This window comes from Vidua chalybeata, chromosome 6 (assembly GCF_026979565.1).
Source record: "Vidua chalybeata isolate OUT-0048 chromosome 6, bVidCha1 merged haplotype, whole genome shotgun sequence".
In the NCBI taxonomy this organism is placed as follows: Eukaryota; Metazoa; Chordata; class Aves; order Passeriformes; family Viduidae; genus Vidua; species Vidua chalybeata.
Genome location: NC_071535.1, coordinates 55947436 through 55968201, shown reverse-complemented (window position 1 = coordinate 55968201; position 20766 = coordinate 55947436). Strand labels below are relative to the sequence as shown.

General features: G+C 48.6%; 1 protein-coding gene across 3 annotated transcripts in view; it reads right to left on the bottom strand.

The window, feature by feature from the left end:
- Positions 1-4472: 4472 nt before the first annotated feature.
- DAGLA (diacylglycerol lipase alpha) overlaps positions 4473-20766 on the bottom strand; it is a 56796-nt gene continuing 40502 nt past the window's right edge. For all 3 annotated transcript variants that reach the window (XM_053945727.1, XM_053945726.1, XM_053945728.1), the window contains 8 exons: positions 18666-18746; positions 17231-17373; positions 15930-15998; positions 14909-14981; positions 13924-14120; positions 12977-13106; positions 12393-12574; positions 4473-11771 (listed from right to left, as the gene is read on the bottom strand). In XM_053945727.1, coding sequence (XP_053801702.1) covers positions 10844-11771; positions 12393-12574; positions 12977-13106; positions 13924-14120; positions 14909-14981; positions 15930-15998; positions 17231-17373; positions 18666-18746 — 1803 coding nt within the window. In that variant the 3' untranslated portion in view covers positions 4473-10843. The remainder of the gene's footprint in view (positions 11772-12392; positions 12575-12976; positions 13107-13923; positions 14121-14908; positions 14982-15929; positions 15999-17230; positions 17374-18665; positions 18747-20766) is intronic.

The window sequence follows — 20766 nt, the reverse complement described above, 5'->3', positions numbered from 1 at the left end:
GGCACAAGCTGCGTGGGAAGGAAAGGAAATTAAGAGAAAATGGATTTTTCCCGGGACGCCGAGCGCCAGCCCAGCCTAAACCCTGTTAGATGTTTGTCCCTAATATTTCAATTAAATAAAGATTAAACCCAGCACTAAAGTCAGAATTGGACTGGATGATCCTTGGAGGCCTTTTCCAACACTGGATATTGAATCCTAGAATGCATGATTCTGTCATTCAGAATCCTGGAATCATATCCCATACTTTTATGGATTCATAAAATCATCATTTGATTTCTAGAATCACATACCATGATTCCATGATTTAGAATCCCAGAATCCTGGAATGGCTTGCCTTGGGAGGGAACTTAAAGCTCATCCATGGAATTCTTCAGGTGGGAATTGCCCTAGGCCATGATGTCCCTGTGTCCCTCACCCTGTAGGACACTGGGAAAATCCCATTTGGGACTCGCCTTCCTTGCAGAAAGATCCCAGCATCCAAAGGGCAGATTTCCACACCATTCTGGCTCATATATCCAACATAATTGAATATCTGGGATATGTGCTTGACTGAGAGCATTCATCTTCCTCTTCCATCCCTGTCATTCCCATTCACTCCCAAAAATTCCCTTGTACTCAACTTTGTTTGCACTAAAAGCCTTATTTTTATATGGTAGGATGACTTTAACTTGGGATAACTCAAAGCATCAAGTTCCTTCCTTAATTTCCTTCTCCACTGAATGACAGATTGCTAGAACTGATCTTGAGGGACAGGGATCATGGAATCCTGGAATGGTTTGGGTAGGAAGTGACCTTAAAGCTCATCCAGTTCCACCAGCACTTCCACAAGTTCCTGCCTGTGACGGCATTGGACTGTATAGCCGGAGGAGGATCAAAATATTTGGGAAAGGATCCTGAGCCCAGCTTTGGATCCCTCTGGATTGACCATGTTGGACTTGGCCTGGGATTCCCCCTCTGAAAGTGTAAAATCCTGTGGAGCAACTAATTTACAATAAAAATAAGATGCTTCCCTCCTTTCCTTAGGAACAATGTCAACATTCCCACATCCCAACCTCTCATGAGACAGCTCGGGAGTGCCACGCACCCCATACCAGACAGGAAAATCCCTTTTGGAACAGCTCATTAAGGATTCAAATCCTCAAATTTGAGGGTTCTGCCCTCACAGAGTGGGCTGCCATTTCCAGAATGCCCTCCTCTGGGCATATCCCTAAGGAATCTTTACTCCTTCCCAACTTTCCTCCTTCCCTGGTGCCTAAATCAAGGTGTGGATGATCCATGTCCTTCTCACCTGAGTCTTCCTTCAGCCTCCCAGTCCTGCTCAGCTCCCACTCCCAAGAAACGCTGCTCTTTCCCTTCCCAGACCTGATTAAAGGGAAAAGACCCATTGGAAAAACACACCAAGGGATAAAACCAACCTCATCCATATGGGATGGTCCAGCTCCCTTCCTGCAGTGAGCTGGAATGCAGCACTTCAAGGATAGACTTGTGTGATTCCCCAAAGGATCCTAGAGAGCTCTGAATCCCGAAAAATCAAAGGTATTGCTTTGATCCATAGGGAGGCAGCTCCAGTGGGTCCAAACCCAGTCCCTCATTAGTTTTCCTTTCTCCTGCCCTCCATGTTTCCCACATTTCTCCCCCTTCCCAATCCCCTCCGGGTCATGCTCCCTGCAAACCCTGCTCTCCCAATCCCACGTGGCTCGCCGGCAGCACGAGCCAGGAAGGGGTGGAGAGATATTACTCGGGATATTACTCATGGAAGGTGCGGCTGGGGCTCCCTTCGGCGCCGAATTTCAAAGTCCAGTTTTCAACAAAAGAATAATTCAGGAATTTCCCCCTCCCTTACCCTATCCCTCCCCACATCCCAACCTCCAGCTGAGATTCCCAGGCATGACTGGAAGCATTTGGAGTCTATTTTTAACATTTTTCCACCAGTGCTGAGCACGGACACCTCAGTCTCTGGAAGGGCACTGGAATCATTGATCTGACTCACATGAGGCTCAGCTGAGCAGGGATCACAGATCCAGGATCATCCAATGGATATAAAATCTATTTCTCCTGGTGGGACCAGGTCCCAAAGAAGCTGCTGTGTCACTGTTGGAGATGCTGAAATACTTGGAATCTCCTACTCACAAACCACCCCAATCCAGGCACAAATTCCCCAAATCCCACATGGTTTGGGTGGGAAAGAACTTCAAAGCTCATCCCATTCCATCCACTGCCATGGGCAGGGACACCTTCCACTATCCCAGGCTGCATCAAGCTTTGTCCAACCTGGACTTGACACTTCAGGGATGAAGCAGCCACAGCTTCTCTGGGAAATCCTTTCCAACCCCCAGGGAAGATCCCACCCTGCTGGAGGCGGAAGCAGAGCTCCCTCTGTTATCTCCTTCTGGCAGGAGACCTGTGTGGATCAATCCCTTCCTGGTTATCCATTAACTCCAAAGGGTTCGTTCCCGAGTCGGAGAGAACACCTCCACTAATTTATAAAGGAATAAAGGACCATCCTCAGGAAGGAATACACATATCCTCAGAGACCTCAACACCCCGGGAGACCTCTGGAACTGGAAGCGCGAGGACTCAACCCAGGCCTGGAGCAGGGAAGTGTCACCCACCCACTCCTAAGGACATCCAGGCTCCATGGAAAACCCCTGTCCACTCTCCCAGGACAAACAAGGCCACAAGGGCTGGATGTGCTTTCCAAGGAAGTTCTGTGGCAGGAAGCATGAGTACAGATTGCTGGAAAATCCAAGGAGACATTGCTGAGGAGGCGGGAAAATGCAAATGCTGCTGGAACAGGCCAGGAATTACATTTGGACCATCATCCTCAGATCACCGTTTCCTTTCCCTCTTTTCCAATGGAAATACAACCTGGAATCCTTGGAGAAACCCTGAGGAACTACTTGTGCCATGCTGGTTTCCACTGAATTAATTAACAATTCGATCCCAGCTTTAGTTAATTAAATATTCCCATTATTTTCCCTCATTTTCTTTGCTTGCTGGGGAATGCTTCAAAAATTGTTGGAAAATCTGGGTTTTTTTCTGTAGTTCTGGATATTTTCTCAATGGATTGGAAACAACTTTTCTCAATAAGCTGGGATTTTTTTCCCTAAGGCCACCAACGCACCCAGCACCAGAGAATCTCCTTGGAAAACACGACTACATCCCTAAGGAAGGCTTTTAATAGGTTTTATAGCAGCATCCCCCACTCCTGCTGTGTCCACATCCATACATTTTCATCCTTAAAAACTGAATTAAAGCAGCCTCTCCTAAACATGGATTATTCCGTGTTTATCCAAGGATAGCAGCCAGAGTTGGATGCTTTCCTTCCCCAGGAGAGGAAGGGTTTCCAGAAGAGCTAATATCCTTTTATGAGGCTGATATAGCTCTGGGTAGGGAAAAAAATCCCACAAAACCATCCCAAAACATCAGGCACTTCAACATTCCAGCACTTTTTATAGGCATTTTTATAGGAACTCAGTAGTTCAGCCACCTTTGAGCTCTTAATTCCCTGATAGTCTCTTCAGGAGCAGCCATAAAAACAATTCCATGCAGCCATTTAATAGGATTACACACTTCCAAGCATTCCTTTTCTCCCTGGATTTCTTCTAGCTGGTCAGCAAGCTCCAGGACTTCTCCTGCCCTTATTCCCCAACCTTGTAAGCCATAAATGCTGCTTTTCCCTTTTCCAGAATATGAGTGATATGGAATTATTCAGCTGAGAACAGCTCTCAGGCAGTGAGATCCTGCTTTACAACTCCAGAGCTGTGTCCTGTGGGACACTGGGAAAATCCCAGTTTGGACTCACCCAGCTCACAGAAGGATCCCAGCACCTTCATGTTCTTCCAAAGGGGAGATCTCCACACTGTTCAGGCTGGAATATCCAATAGATTGAATATTTAGGATATGTCCTTGACTGAGAGCACACATGCTCCTCTTCTATCCCTGTCATTCCCATCCCCTCCCAAAAAAATTCCCTGCTTGCAATAAAATTCTTCTTTTTATAGAACAGGTTGAATTCAGCTTGGAATAACTCAAAGCATCCAGTTCCTTCCTTAATTTCCTTCTGCACAGAAGGAGAGATTCCTAGAACTCATTTCAAGGGACAGGGATCATGGAATCCTGGAATGGTTTGGGTGGGAAGGGACCTTAAAGATCCAGTTCCATCCCTGCCATGGGCAGGGACACCTTCCACTACTTCCAGCCTGCTCCAACCTGGCCACGGGACGGCAAATCCACAACCTCTGGATGTTCCCCCAAGTGTTTTCCCGCTCCAAAGGCTGAGATCCAGCGCAGAGAGAGCTGGAGAAGAAACAACCAACCCCCAGTGATTCCCTGGATCCTTCCCAAGAGCCGCACACCCAATTCCTGGTGTCCTTCCCACCTCTCCAACTCACTCACCACCCTTCAAGGCAGAAACCTCAGGCAATTCCCAACCATCCATGTCCAGGACATCCTTGGGAACAGTCACATACTCCAGCCATGCTTCCAACATCCATTTTATACAGTGCCATAGAATATACAGAAAATTTATATACATCCATGTTTCTGGAATTAGGTTATAATTCATCCAGATCTTTCTTTACAGCGGGATTAGTTCAGATCTTTCGTACAGAGGTACAAAAAAAGTCACATGGAGAATGAAGGGCACATGAGGAGTGCTTGAGTTTCCTTGGAATCTTCATGCTGGGGCAGCTCGGAGCAGGGATTCAGAGGGCAGCATTCCCAGGATGAGCACGGGGACGCAGGATGCTGGGCTGTTTTCCCCCCCAGTTGCATATCCAAGTGCTCCAAGCCCTGCCAGAAGTAGTGGGAGTGCCTCAGAGCTCCCTGGAAGGGCTGGTTCTCCCAAAAAGGCCAAAGGCTTCAGCTCTAAGGAGGCAATTAGGATCCAGCAGGAAATGAATCCAGAGGTATCCTGCTCTGAGCTGCCCCAGCACAAGATGGGACACAGGTGACAGGCAGGAAGGGCTTTTCCAGAGAGGCAGAGCAAAGGAAAGGGGCTTACAGGGCTCAACATTCCAGACAGGGAGGCACAGCCCATCCCCAAATATCCCTGTGCCATTAGGAATTCCACTTAGTGCCAGGACAGGAGCTCGAGAGTATTCCCTGGATTTGTGGAGGGAAAGGTGGGAAGCCGGAGCTGCAGGTGAGGCCACTTTGCCACCACCAAGCGCTGGGGACATCCCAGGAAAGGAGTTAGGACCCAAAGGGTGTGGCAGCATCCTAGGAAAAACCCCTGCCAGGATCCCTTTGCACACAAACTTCCCAAAAGTGGATATCCCGGCAGGACAGGCCCGTGCCACCCCCACCTGGGACTTCCAACTCTGAGCCATCAGAACCGCACAAAGCCCGGGATGGGAAGCAGGGAAGTGGAATCCAAACAAAAAACAATGTCAAGGCTTGTTCCTGTGCTGCAAGGATTTTCAGGAATCAAGAGGTGAAGACAGGGAGAGGTTCCCCTCATCCCACAGAAGTTCCCCTCATCCCAGGTGTGCTGGGAAGGTGGGAAAGTCGGGACACGCAGCATGGTGTGACACAGTGACATCAGAGGGATTGGACACAACAAGGAAAGCAGGAAAAATTCCCAGGGAGCTTACCTTTGGAACGGGGCTGCTCCAGAGCCAGGGAGAAACTTGGTGTGGGCTGGAGGAAATCACCTGCCTCAGGTCAAGATTTGCTTTTGGCACTTGGATACGACCTCAGGCAGCAGGGAAAAGTGGGAAGATGTGGGAAGTCCTGGCTGAGGCAGAACGGGAGAGCTCGGGAGCAAGGGCAGCTCCTACCAGGCCTTGGCCACACTTCCATACTCCCAGAGAAGTGGGAAAGTAAGGTGGGAGATGTCTGATCCCAGAAATTGGGACCTGAAGCCAGGGAGAACAAAGGCACAAGACGTATGAACTCAAAACACATGGAAAAAACAATGGAAATGGAGACAGCAAAGCACTTGAAGGCTGATGATGATTCCCTATGACAAAGCAAGGAATTGCCCTAGTCCTTGGCTATTTGGAATTTCCAGCCCTTAAGCAGCTCCTTGGAGCTGGAAGAAGGGGAAGAACATCAGTGACTGCTAATCCAGCCCCCTTCCCATCCCTCTCTCCATCCACAACACCCCTGTGGATCTGACTGGAGGGCAAAGGACTCCCAGACTGAATTCCAGCTTCCAGTTGCAATATTCCCTCCTCTTCTTCTTCCCACAGCTGCCAAGGATGGGCAGCGTTTGCCTCCAGCAGGATCCATGCAGCATTGCTTCCTCCACGCAGGAGCCATGAGAGGGAGCTTTGGCACAAGAAATGAGGCTCTTCCTGAAATCCAGCAGCTCTTCCCAAAAATCAGCACTGCACAGGCTCTGGGAACAAAGCAACAAGCCCAGTTCCAGGCAGTGCTTTCCAACTGCGTCCTTGAGAGGAATTTCTCAGCAGAACAATCCATGCAGAGGTGCTGCTGGCATTCCAAACTTCCCTTTCCTGCAGCACTGTAACACTGCAAGCAGGGAATCACAGAATGCCAGAATCATTTGGAAGCTCCCACCCATTGCCATGGGCAGGGACATCTTCCCCTAGCCCAGGTTGTTCCAAGCCTTATCCAACCTGGCATGGAATATTTCCAGGAATGAGGAATCCACATCTCCCTTGGCAATTTTTGGAAGTTACTCAAAGGCTGCAGTTACAACCACGATCCCTACACCCATTAGAATTAAATATTCCTGCTCCCATCCTGCAAAGCCAGAATGTCCTATTGCCAAGGGAAGAAAAATCACAGAATAGATAAGGATAAACCCAGCATGGAGGGGAGCTCCAGCCCAGCAATTCCCAAGGCAAACACAGAAGGGTTCTGCTGCCCAATGGAGGCTCTTGGATACAGCCTCAAAACACAAATCCAAACACACCCATTCCAGCAATAATTAATCTCACCTAATTTCCATTGCCAGGAGTAATCCTGATTATTCCTATGTCCCAATTTGTAAATGAAAGTTGTGTGGGTGAGTGCATGGAAATAATATTATCTGCCTGCAGGAAAAGAGCAGCAAAAGCTGGGACAACATCAAAGTGCATGGAGCATGTGTTAGAGATACTTATCCTCTATCCCCACGCTTGGAGCTTTTCCTCCTTCTTACGTGCCCTTGGAAACAGATTTCCCACTTTAATCCTGCATGGGACCATCAACTGTTCCTGGAATCTAACATCCTAAAAGAAGAGAACTGGGAATCACTGGAATTCTATAACCACACTCCCCGCCCTCTGCTAACCCAGCCCTCTGCAGAGACCAAAATACCTCCCACAAATCCTATTTGCTTTGCAAAAAAGTTCCTAAAAAGTTCCAAGATTCTCATTTAACTGCTTTGGAATTGTTTTCCCATGTTTCCCATGTGCTACCAGGGATGTGGAATGAGCCATCAGCACCCTAAGAGAAGGGAGGGATGAGCTGGCTCCTGAAATAGGTGAGAAGAACAGGGAGCAAAAAAAAAGAGGGAAGTTTTAGGAGGAAATGAATAGTCCAAATGGAGAAGGAAGCCCCGATGGAGAAGAAGCAATGATAAATATTGGAAAAGGGCTGGTATATCCTCAGCATTGCAGGATCCTTCCCAAATTTTTGGCACTGCTGCAATGAAAGCAACAATAAAATCAATTTACTGGTGCAGAAGAGCCTCAGCTCCATTCCTCTGCCAAGAAACTCTTGGAATAGTTTGTGTTGGAAAGGACCTTTAAAGGTCACTCAGTCAGTCCAAGGAAGAGGGATCAGAATGGATTTAAGGATGAGGCATGGAATGGGTGACCTGTTGGCCAGTCTGGGATCTGAGGTGTCAGGCATTTCCAGCACTGCCTCTGCAAAGGGTGAAACATCCTGTTGGAGTATCATGGGAATATCCGAAGATCAGAAGGCACAAAGCTGAAGAGGAAGAAGCAAAAGCCAAAAGATTCAGAAAACTGGAGATGCTTCGTATTCCCAAAGACAGAGCAGGAAGAGAAAGCAGGAAGTGTGTACACTACAGATGAAGGAGGTAGCTGCAGCTTCAACATTTATTTCAGCATTCCAAGTATGCTTTTCCAGAAGGATATGGGAGACCAGCCTTTCGAAATGCCCAGATAGCAAAGGAGTGATGGGAATGGAGACACAGAATGCTGGGGATCAAGACGCGGAGACATTTAAAGCAGAAATAATTCCAAGAACGTGGATTTCATTTGGGAGGACTGTGATCAGATCTGTTTGTCAACAAAAACCAGAAATTATCCATGACGGGATATAATGAGAACCTTTGAGGGGCTCTTTTGTGCCTTTACTCCTTGACCTGTGGCAAACCCAGCCCCCAGGAATTACGTATTTCCAGGTTTTCCAAAGTCCAGTAATCACAGAGCAAAAAAAATGGAGCATTCCAGACTGCTCCTGTCAGGGCAAGGGAAGGCCATTCCTATGGGATACAGTTCCAATGGCACAAAGAAGGAAACAGTCACCCAAGGACTGAGTCTTCCAGGACACGGCAGAGGAACGTCAGGGAAGGGACTTTCTAGTGCAACATTTGAGCCATGGAACATCAGCAGGTTCCCACTGGAATCATTTTAGGAGGGAGATATTCCACTTTTCCTCACCTGGAGGCACCTCCCACCAGTAGTTCCATCTAATCCCAGGTATCCATGTCGCTCCCAGGGATGGAAATGATCCTTTTCCTTAGTGTTTTAAAGTGCTTTGCAGATCCCAAGCTCTGCCTTAGTGCTAAGGGTTAATTCCTGCTGGGAATAAGGGCAGGAATGAGCTCCTTATCCCGACTCCTGGGCCAGAAGGGGAGCTAGCCCGCTAGCCCCGGCCTCCCTGACCCTCAGCTCCCCTTTTCCCCTCAAACCTTCCCAGATTTTTGTGCGTATTCCTGAAAAATCACCTCAGTAGTGTTTCCTGAGTGCAGGAATTCCTCCTTACCCTGTGCTGTGTTCCCAAACCACCTGCTCCCTGCCCCTTTTTTAAGGACCTACAAATCCAAAAAGAACTTCCGGTTGCTCAGAATAAAATGATTTTTCCTTCTCCAAATCCCTCTGAATCCAGAAGGGTTTCCTCCCTCTGATTCCACTCAGGCAAAGGTCACCTTTGGAACCTTAAACCACAGGGATAATGTTTTCCTGGCTGCTTGAAGCACTTCTGAAGGCTCTGAAACAGGTAAGGAGCCGGGGCTGGAGCATCCCACACTGGATGGAGTGGGATATCAGCACTTGGACCCAGAATCTAGTGGAATTCCGTGCACCCAGGATTATTTACATCAATGCACACAGGTTATAAAGTGCTCCTCAGTGGCATTGGATCCCACTGGCTCCCAGGAAGCACAGCCCTGACCCATCCTGGTGCTTCCACAGCCCACACGGAGAACAGGAAGCCCGGGATTTGCCAGGAGCTGAGCTCCTGGAAAGCACAGCGTCCTCCTACAATGGAAATAGCGCTGCTGAGGAGGGGAAAAGGGAGCAACCACAGGATTCTAAGGAAGTTAAACCAGGAATTTCTTTTCCAGGGAGGGAGGATGGAGCTCTGGGAAGAGCCATCAGTAACTGCTGAGCTTTGAGGGGGAGTTGTGGCAATTCAAGGCCTTTTCCAGGTCCCAAAAATGTTTCATTTCCTAGGATAGGTAGTTTTCCTCCTGCTCCCATCATTGGAAAACCTGCCTGGAGAGGTGGAGCAGGCTCCTCTGGGCCCGGAGGCTCAGGTAGTTTTCCTAACTTGCTCAAGCTTTCCTACATGGAATTGTGCAGGTGGAGAGAGGGGGCAGGCAGTTACCCCCAAATCCAAGCCACTTGGGAAGCAGGGGGCTTGGAATTCTGCCTGTCCATCCTCTCTTCCCTCAGTCCCCAGCAGGAACAGCATGGGAAGGAGAGGATGACCATGGATTTTCCTTTGGGAGAGCCTCCCTATTTCCTTAATAAATACCTTCCAACCAGCTCAGCAGCTCTGTAAACATACAAGAGATTGCAACACTGGGAAAAAGTCCATCTTTTCCCTGAATTCCCAATGACAGAGGCTGGCACTGATCCGCGGATGCTGCATATGGGTGGTGTGAGGACCCCCATGGATCCAGGAGACACTCCCAGACTCCACAGGGGCCTGGAAAATAATGCCAGGTGCATTTTGCAGTTGATCCATCCACATCCATGCAGCTTTGAGATGAGAATCCTGACAGTCCCACGGCAATGTCGCCAGCTTGGAGCGGTCCAGGGAACCAAGGAGTGATGGGGGTGATATCCAGGAGAACTTTCTGCCAAAGGCAGAGGGATTGGGCTCTTGGGAACAGCGTCCTTCCCTCTCAGGAGTGCTCAGGGGAGAGAAACCATGGTGCCAGCCCCATTCCTGCTGCGCCTGGCCGGGAAGGGGAGACTGGATTTGGGGGGAATACAGCCCCAATGGCTTTGAAACAGGAGTGTCCTACAAAAGCAATCCCCATGGAAGTGTGCCGAATTGGATCTTGGGCCGGATCCGTGGTAGTGCAACAGGGCCCAAAGTCTCAATCCGCTCATTTCCCAAAACCACCGGCTCGGTCCCGAGGAGAGGGATCTGGCCCGGCTCCCTCCTGCTTCCATCTATCCAGGTATCTCACTCCCAAACTCAGCAGGTGCCCCAGGGCAAGGAATCTGCCTCTGGAATGAGACAGGCTGAGGTAGGGAACTTTAGTGCCTCAGACCCTCTCAGGCCCAGTGGGGCAAAGCTTCTCCCAGCTCCAAGCACAGGATTCCAGCACAATCCATCCTCCAGACACCACCACTGGGTCACCCCAGAAAGGATTTTTCCAGCTGTCTCCTCTGATCCCAACTGCCCGATGACAGCCTCCTCCATGGATTATCCCACTGGGATCATTCCACCCCTTTCCCCTGCACTAAAGGGCCGAAATCATGAGGTCGTCCTGCTTGGCAGGGCTGGTTACGTGTCCGGAGGGGGTGGAAGTCCGGATTTTGTCCGTGGCCAGGCATTCCTGGCTGCTCACACCCGTGGGAGTGATATCCATGAGTTCTCCGGATGAGCTAAGGGGGAAGGAGGGTGACACGGAGATTCCCGACGAAGGATCCGTCGAGCCCGCAAACAACCTCGGGGGCTTTGGGACTAAGTTAGGCTCGTACTGTGCCCTCAGCAGGATCTCCTGGTCGCTGACGGATTTGGGCATCTCCGCAAAGTCGCTGGAGCTGTCCGACACCATCATGCAGTAAATGTCCTGGAAGGAGCTGCTTTTGCTGTCCAGGTTGAAGAGGCTGTCAATGAACTCGGCGAATTCCAGCACCTGGGGACTGGGAACGTCGGCCAGGCGGCCGTTGTGGAGCGGCGGCTCTTCCTGAGGGGACGAGGGCGCGCGCTCCCCGTCGCTCCCGGTGCCCTCGGCGCTGCAGCGGCGCTGGGGGGTGGTGCCGCCGCTGTTGAGGATGTTTTCCGGGGCCTGCGTCTCTTGGGAATGCTTGGAGAGGCTGTCAGCAGCCAGCAGCTCTGTCCGGGAGCTGAGGGAAGGGTTTTCCTCAGGGATAACGGGGTCTATATAAAAGCAGTGCGTCTCGTCCTTCTCCATGACCGCATGGAGGCTGGGGGAGCCCCGGATGCTCCGGAAACCAGAAGAGCGCCGGGAATCGAAGCTGTAGATGGATTCATTGTCTGAGAGGCTCTCCATGGTGGCCAGAGGGGCGCGGCGGTCCTGGAGCTCCACAGAGAGACGTTCCTTAGTGTCCAGAAGAAGCAGCTCCACGGGGTCCTTCTGCACGGGAGAAAGCGGCTTCGTCTCATAGAATCCCTCCAGGCTGATTTCCGAATGGGATTTGCTCCTGCAATGGGAAACAGAGAACATGAGGCTGCAGAATTCCAGAACACCTAGAGGATCCAAGGGTTCCTCACACCGCTCCTTCAAACAGAGGCATCCACAGCTCTGGGGAATCTCTTCTCGCTCCGTCCTCCCAGCTGGAAATATCACAAATGGATTCTCCCGTTGCAAACTCCAGTTCTTGCCCTTCTCCCTTTTTTCCTGGCTCACTAAATCCTTCTCTCCTGTCCTGAGAGGCCTGATGGTGTTCCAGGTTGGACGGGGCTAGGAGCAACCTGGGCTGGTGGAAGATGTCCCTTCCCATGTCAGGGGCTGGAACTAGATGATCCTTAAATCCCTTCCAAACCAAACCGAATTTGGCTCCAAGTTTTACCTTGGGACAACCCCACCTGTCTGGATAAGGAGAAAAAAGGAAGTCTCTTCCATACCTTTTCCTGACCTTGCTGCAGTCAAATTCCAAAGCAACACAAGGGATTTTTCCCCCTGACATTCCTCAAGACATCCTGAAGCTTTAATTCCCACAAAGGCCCATGGATCTGTCTTTCCCACAAACATGGACGACAATGCTCCAAGAGGAAAAGGACCCACACCTGGAGCCAATATTCCATATAAAATCTCTCCTTACTTGGTACTGCTGTTCCTTCTGTCCACTGGGATGGCTCCAGTTCCGATCTGCACGGAGGGACAGCTGGGCAAGGGCTGGCTCTGGAATATCAGCTCCGGGGTGAGATCCACTTCCGTAGGACTCACCATCACTTTGGCTGCAGAAAGCAGAGCTGTTTTCCCCTTGTTGTAGTTCTCTAAGACCTGTCCAAGGAAAGCAGAGGAACAGCAGGGATTGACTGGAGGCTTTCAAACAGCTGGATTGGCCTCTTTCTTCCCAGAGCCCTCTGGAAGCACAGGGAGATAAAGGATTAGATTGATAAATCCTGACACATCCCTGGATGTCACCTGGGCTCCAGTTTAACGGCAGCTCCTGGAATGAACCATCACCACCCAACCTCACGTTATTCTGATGCTGAATTTGGAAACAGGAGCTTCTGGGACTGTGGGAATTCCATTCCCAGACCTCATCACACTCCACTCCTATACGCTGTGCAAGACTGACCAGGAGCATCCTCTTTCCACCTCTTCTCCAAAATAAACAGCCTGGTGTATTTAACCAGCAGCATTCCCAGTGGTTTTTGGGGTGACAATTCCCTGCCTTACCTTGTTGAGCCCTTCCATGACCACGTAGGGCAGGTGTTCATGCAGCATGGCCGGGGAGATGATCACCTCGTTGAAGGCCTTGTTGTCCCCCCATATGGCAAAGTAGGTGGGATCCTCCTGCTCACAGCAGCTGGAAAAGGGGTGCAGACAACAGGGAAAATGGGATGGAAGAGCAGGGCAGTGTTTTGGCATGTGAAAACAGCAGGATACAGAGGGAGAAAAAGAGGAAGAACAGAGGGAGGAACTGTTAAAATACATATTGCTCCAAAATCCTGCATTATCCAACAGGGACATGATTATCCATGGGCTAATCATCATCTAAAGAGGAAAAGGACTTTGGACAAGGTCCTGGAATAATGGAAAAAGAGGGAGTAGCTTTAAGCTGGAAGAGGATGGGTTTAGATGGGATATTGGGAAAAAATTCTTCCCTGTGAGGGTGCCGAGGTCCTGGCACAGGTTGTCCAGAAAAGCTGTGGCTGCCCCATTCCTGGAAGTTTTCCAGGCCAGGTTGGATGGCCTTGGAGCAACCTGGGATGGTAGAAGGTGCCCCTGCCCATGACAGGGGCTGGAACTGGATGATCCTTAAGTCCCTTCCAACCCAAACCATTACAGCATTCCATGTGCTGGTTTAGATTAGATACTGAAGAAATGCTTCCCTGTGAGAGTGGTGAGACTGGAAAATTGGGATGGATTTCCAAGGGAAGCTGTGGCTGCCCCATCCCTGGAAGTGTTCAAATCTAGGTTGGACTGGGTTTGGAGCAACCTGGTCTGGTGGAAGGCATCCCTGCCCATGATCTCCACAGTCCCTTCCGACCCAAACCATTCCATAACTCCACCAGCACAGACACAACCACTGTCCCCCTGAGACAGCTGGGAAGAAAACCGCCTTCTCCTTACATCAGGGAGAGTTTCCCACCAGGAATTCCAGCAGGAACTGCAGGACTCACCAGCACTGCTCAGCAGGGTGGTTGTGCACCACGTGGATGATGCGGCCGGGGGGGTACAGAGGGGTGCTGGCACTCAGGGCGATGGTCAGGTCACTGGGATGTGTCCAGAGCCGGTTGCTCGTCACCGAGTTCTCCTCTGGCTCCTCAGGAAGCTCGGATTTGGGAATGCACTTGGTAGCCCCCACAATGATCCGCCACTGTTCCCACAAAGAGAGAGAGAGAGGAGGAAGGATTTAAGGAGAGAGAAGCAAAAAGAAGCAGAATTGCCTTGTAAGGCTTGAGAGGTTTGAAGAATTCCAGAGGCAGGATATTCCCTGTTTTCTTTCACACTGGAGGGATTTGCCTAAGGAAGGTGTGTGAAACACCAACAGAGGTGTCCAGGAAAAGCACAGTGACACTGGGAATAAATAAGGAACAATACAAGGACAGGAAAACAGGGAAGCTGGATGCAGAAATGATCCAAACGTTTCTGAAAAGTTGATTTTCCTTTCCCAATTATATACCCTCTCCAGGTAAATTCCATCATGTATTATCTCTAAAAATCTTCTCATTTTATGTTTTTTTTTCCATCTTGGTGCAATGGTAAGGACTGGGGAGGGAAAACTTCCTACATTTCCTATCTCCAAGACATGAGCAGACCATTTATCCTGGAACAGCATCACCCCAATGTTCTGACAAGCACAGCAGCTGCTGCACTTCCAGCCTGTTCCCAGTTTTAACTGGCCAGGAAAATCCACACTTGGAATACAGACTTCAAAAGAGGCTAAGACAGAAAATTCGCTGCTCAGTTATTTGGGATCTGTGATGGTGAAGTTTCAGCAAGTGAGCCAGAATGATCCCACTGAGCTCTCCAGCTCTTTCCATCATTCCTCTGGTTCCCTAAATAATGATCCTGAGGAGACCTGGAGGAAACCCACCCTTCCTGCCAGTAAAATTCCCCATCCCTGCTCAGAGATGTCTCCAGGTGTTCGTTCTTCCCTCTTACCTTTGGTTTGGTGCTTCTTTGGAGAACATCCAGAAGCTGCCGGCGAAATCCCTCCAGCTGAGAGAGCCCAATCCTGGAAGAGAGGAAGATGTGACCATGGAAAAGAGGAAGATGTGATTCTGGAAGGGATTAAGATGTGATTCTGGAAAAGCAGAATTGAGTCTGGAAACAAAGAAAATTATGGGTTATGGAAGAGGGGGAAATATGTTCACAACACCTGGGCAGGGAACAGGACAAGAAGGATATGTAGCACAGTAAATGAGGCATTGTGTTTAAAAGGACACTAAGGATACAACATGGAGCAGATGGATTCAGAGGTGGGCTGTGGCATCACCCAGGAGCAGGAGCCAGGAGTGAGAGGCCCCAGGGAATTACCGGGAAAATAACCAGGATAAGGTCAGTGAACAGGGAAGGAGGGAGGTGATGATGAAGATGGCACAGAACAGGTGAGTTGGAAAAGTGTCCTAGAGCTGAACGACACCACTGAGCAGATGACAAGATGGACAGGATCATGGCATCCAGGTAAATCCCAGGTTGCCTGGCTCCCATTCCAAATCCCAGCTCAGCAGAACGTATCCTCATCTCAGAGGAGATGAGGAAGGTGAGGAATGCCAAGGCACAAGGAATGAGATGGTTTGGAGATAAGGTGACATGGAACAGGAATTTTGGGACAAACTGGTCCAAATGAGGTGGCAGCACATCCAGGACAGGGCCAAGATAACAGAGGAAATCAGGAAGGTGGCACACATGATATTCTAGGTATCACGAGGAGGGATTCCAGAGGTAGGGCATTCCACCTTTTCTTTCACATGGGAGGGATTTGCCCATAAAAACCCCAACAGAGGTGTCCAGGAAAAACATAATGACACAGGGAATCAGGAAGATAAACAGGGAACAATAAAAGGACAGGAAAATGAGGAAGCTGGAGACAGAGACAATCCAAGTGTTTGGGACAGGAAAGAGATGATTTGGGACAGAACAGCAGAGGTTCATCAAGGAATTCAGACACTTCTCCACTTGCCTGGGCACCAGATCTTTGCCAAGCACCACTGCAGTCACAAACTCCTTGGAATACTCCATGGCATCCTCACTGGAAGAGAAACAGGAGCAAGAAGAAGCAAACAGTGTTTCATTCCCAGTTTGGTGGCAGGGAAACCTGCACAAACCCCAATCCAAGCTGCTCCAGGCTTTGGGGATTTGTGCCTTGTGGAAGAAGAGCCTGATCTCCACATCCCATGGCCCAATCACTTCCCTGCACATGACTCTGGATATAGCTGGGAAAGGAAATGCTTGAACTCAATGCCTCATAGTCATTTTCCAATAGTTTGGGAATGGCAGGACAGCCAAAGAAGAAGATATTTTGTGCTCCTGAGGCTACAATGTAGGATGAAATACCCCAATATTTGGGGGAATTCAAATGGCAAATTTCTGCAGCAACATGACTTCCAAGACAAGAAGAAAGAAATCAAGATCCCCACTCTGAGTTTCCTGGAGATATTCCCAATCAGTTACCACAGGCAGAGGCTGCCTCACTGATCTAGGGATGATCCTGGGCGTTACTCAAGTCAGGAGCTAACAAGGGATCCAAAAGTGGAAGTTTGGAGCAGAACATTGTACAACTCATGAAATATCCTACTCTGCAGCTCTGTGGCTGCAGAACACCTGGGAATACTACAACAAGGAATGCCAGCATCCAGATTCAGCAGCAGGATGGTTTAAAACCCTTGGCTGCCCTTGGAATATGATGCAGGAAGTACCACAAGGAGCTTCTCAGGATCCATAGCTGATTCCAAGGATCCCCATGGTGTCTGTCAGGACCAGGAAGACCTTCCCTCACTTCCCAGCAATCTAATGGGATGTTTTGTTTGGGAATGACATGACCAGAAGGTCTGTTCCCATTTACAATTAATCTCTCCCTGGCCAAGGGAGGGAAACCAGAACAATCCCTGTGAGCAATTTTAGGCTGCAGAATGGCAGAAATCACATTCCAATTCCAATTTCTTTGGAAAAGGAGTCCAAACAACTGGATCAGCTGCTGCAGACACCTGCATTTGGTCAAGTATCTCCCTTATTTCCATCTATTCAGTGGGAGTGGGCAGAGAGTAAGGAAATTGCACCTATTTAATATTATAATTAGAGCCATGGATAATTCAGTTATAAACCAGAATATCTGGGAAAGCGGCCATCTGCCATCCTAACTTGAATACCAAACTATATCCCAGAGGAAACACTCGGCTTCTCCAGGCTGCCTTGTCCATTTCACTGCTCCCTAGAGCCTCGCAAGCAGGATCCAGTGTATCCCAGGTGTATCCCAATACCTACCTGAGCAGCCCACCTGGGGGGGAATAAGCAAAGCACTTCAGGGATGGATACTGGGGACGCAGCAGGAAGGACAGGATGGCAGCTGTGCCAGCTCCAAGGGAATGCCCAACCACAATCAGGCCGTAGTGTTTTGTTCCTCTTCCCTAAAAAACATGGAAACAACAAGGAATCGAGGTCAGGTTGGAAATCAAATTGAATTTATCCCCCAAATCTCTCCCTTTCCCCAGTTTTGGGGTTTGTTTCTATACATGAGCACTCCAGATTCCAGCTGAATGGCTCCTTGCTTGTTCTGAATAACGGAATCATCACAGAATCCTGGAACGGTTTAGGTTGGAAAGGAAGGGAGAGATCATTCCATTCCACCCTCTGCCATGGGCAGGAACACCTTCCATTAGCCCAGGCTGCTCCAAGCCCCATCCAACCCATGTTGGAACACTTCCAGGGATGGGGCAGACACAGCTTTTCTGGGAAACCTGTGCCAGGGCCTCATTGGAGGCTGGAATTCATTCACTTCTTGAATTTTACATTTGGCCTACTGGGACTTTCCTGAAGGAAAGAAGGTGGGAAGAAAAAGGAAAGGTATGCCAGCTGTTTGAATTATTTAGGATTTGATGGGAGCTTTTTGTCCCTCCTGATAACATCCAAGCCCACACAGAAAGTGTCTCTAAACCTCACTGGACACTTTTCTCTGGAATATCTGTCCTTGACAACTGTCAGAAACAGGTCCTGGGCTGGTGGCACCTGGGATGGCACTTATGGACCTAAAGCCAGGAAATATTCCTCCTGAGTAACAGGAACAATTCCCATTTTCCCTTTCTAGGCAGAGAGGAATGAAGCTCCATCCCAAAAAGCTGGATGCTGGTTTATCTCTCCCTCCATCCACCAAATATCCCAAGGCAGCACTTCAGCAACTATTTCCAATATATAAACCAAGGCAAGCTGTTTCCCAACATCTCCCTTGAGTCCTGTGACATCTCCTTGCCACCAGGAATGTGCCCACAGGAACAGTCAGCACCGCATTCCAAAGAAAATCTCCATAAAAATGGGATTTTAGTTCCTGCTGATTTGGTTTTAATGCTCCCTGTCTTTCATTGCCACCATGTGGGACTTCCTGCCTCAGGAAAAGGAAAATAATCAGGAGCTCTGCAGTACTGGTGCTTCCAAAATATAAAAACCTTGCAGAAAGTCTGGATGGGGCTTGGAACAACCTGATCTTGTGGAATGTTCTCTGCCCATGGCAGGGGGTGGAATGGGACGAGCTTTAAGGTCCCTTCTAACCCAAACCATTACATGAAATGAGTAACTAGCTGGAAATCCAGGAATTAAAGGAAGAACTGAGAAATGAATACAACAGACTCAAGGACACAGAGATTCCCTTCAAAACCCAGTTTTTAATGGGTATCTCATCCTCTGTCCAGAGACAACTCGTACTCACCAAATCCCGCCCAAAAGCTTGGGACAGCACCATCTCCTGCTCCAGCTTCTTCTTGATGTACTCAGCAGACAGCACCATTCCCTGTGGGAAGCAGGAAGACACAGCAGGATGTAAATGGGATCTCAACAACCAGCAGCCAGAAGCTGAGGAAGCTCTGGAATGTCCCTCAGCATGGATCAGGATGGAGGGAGAATTGATTCCCCTCTGCATTTCCAAAGTTTTGGTGTTTAAGGAGTAAAGGCAGTTCTTAATCAAAGAACACTCCAAGGGCCTATTTCTGAGCTTTTAGAGGGAAAACTACCCCAAATCCAATTAACTTAAACACAGGATTGTGGATTTAGTACTTCAGGCCAAGGGACCTGGGGCAGAGCAGAGAAATAGACTTGGATATTCTAAATATTGGTGGTTTTAAAGCCAAATTATCCTACTCCAGGTAAATCTGGGAAGGAGTTTTCCATTTTAATCTGTGAATAAAAGTGTGAATCATTCTAATAGAGATAATAATACAAACATCAAAAGGAAAAGTGGCAGCACTAGGAATTAGTTCCTGCCTTCTCCAACCATCAATATTAAGGGCATTTGGCTGTCAGAGGGCACTCATCACAAATTATTAAATGTTTTTATTCCCTAGAAGTCAATGAGCGTTGGAAGATGGGAAAGACCTTATCTGGGTCTAAACATTCCTTGTCTCTGCTGAGGAGTGTTTCTCTATCTGTGTGGTGATTCCAAATGTAGTTGATGCAATTCCAAGTGCAGTTATAAACAACCAACTGGAATTTGGTTTGTTGCATAAATTCCTGATGATGCTACAGTTTAATTCAGTGGGAAGTGAGCCTGAACTCCAAAACATGGAGGGAAATGGGGCAAATCATCTCCTTGGCTGCTTTCCTTTAAATCCCTGTCTTAAAATGGTGTAAGTACAATGGGAATGTTATCTGGGGCTCACTCTCCACCTCAGAGATATGAAAGGATTCCTGGCTCCAAAAGCAAAGGAAAAAATATATAAATAATAATATAGAAAACCTCAGTTATCCTGGAGAGCTGGATTGGGGGTTGGAGTTAAACACAGCAGGATAATGAGAGGGGAAAATCAGGGAAACATCAAAGGGAAATCAGAGGAAGAGCTGAGGGGGAAAATGGTGGGGGAAAAATGAGGGGGTGGGAATTTGGTGGGAAAATTGGGCAGGAAAATCTAAATCAGGGATAAATCAGGAATAAGTCAGGAATAACAGTGCTGACTGTCTTGCATCAATATCACCTCACCAAGCCTCCAGAGATCAAGTTTTATTCCATTCTTATGGAATTTCTTGGACCATTTCAAAGAGGGGCAAAAAGGCATGAGAAGCCAGTGAAGAAAAGAAAGCAAAGAACCATGGATTTTTCCAGGTCCTCAGTACCCAAAATGTCTTTGATCCCAATCTGGATACTGGAGAGGGGAAGCAGGACAGTGGAGACCCCACTCCATGGAAATGAGATATATGGGATGCTGCCACCACCAAAAAACACCACAGTGGTTGTGCCTTATCCCAGCTCCCTGCAGCTCCCCAGCTTCCAGAAGAGTCTCCATTCCCAATCCTAATGAGAAATGAGCAGCAGGCCACTGATCCAAATTCCCACTGTGAGTTTGGGATTCTATTTTTAGAGAGCGTGACCCAAATCCACGGTGATGTCACTGCTGGGATGTTAGTCAGCCTTTGGGACATGTTTTTGGTAATTATATCCTAATGGAGACAGGGATTTTAATTATTACAGAACGAGACTGCAAACTTCCATTTAGATTTTCCATTGGAAAAATTCCCTAAAATTCATGGAATCCTGGTTTGGGTTGAAAGGGACCTTAAGGATCCTCCCATTCCATGGACAGGGACATGTTCCATTAGCCCAGGTTGCTCCAAGCCCTATCTAACCTGGTCTTGGACACTTCCAGGGATGTAGCATCCGTAAATTCTCTGGGAAACAAATCCAATTTCAAGTCAATAAAACTATTTGGGCTTAATTTTGCAAGTTCACATGTAAATAACCAAATGGATCAAGGATTTAGAGAAAGGGAATGTAAATATTCTGCATCGTTTTGCATCCCAAAGGCACAAAACTGCTCTGG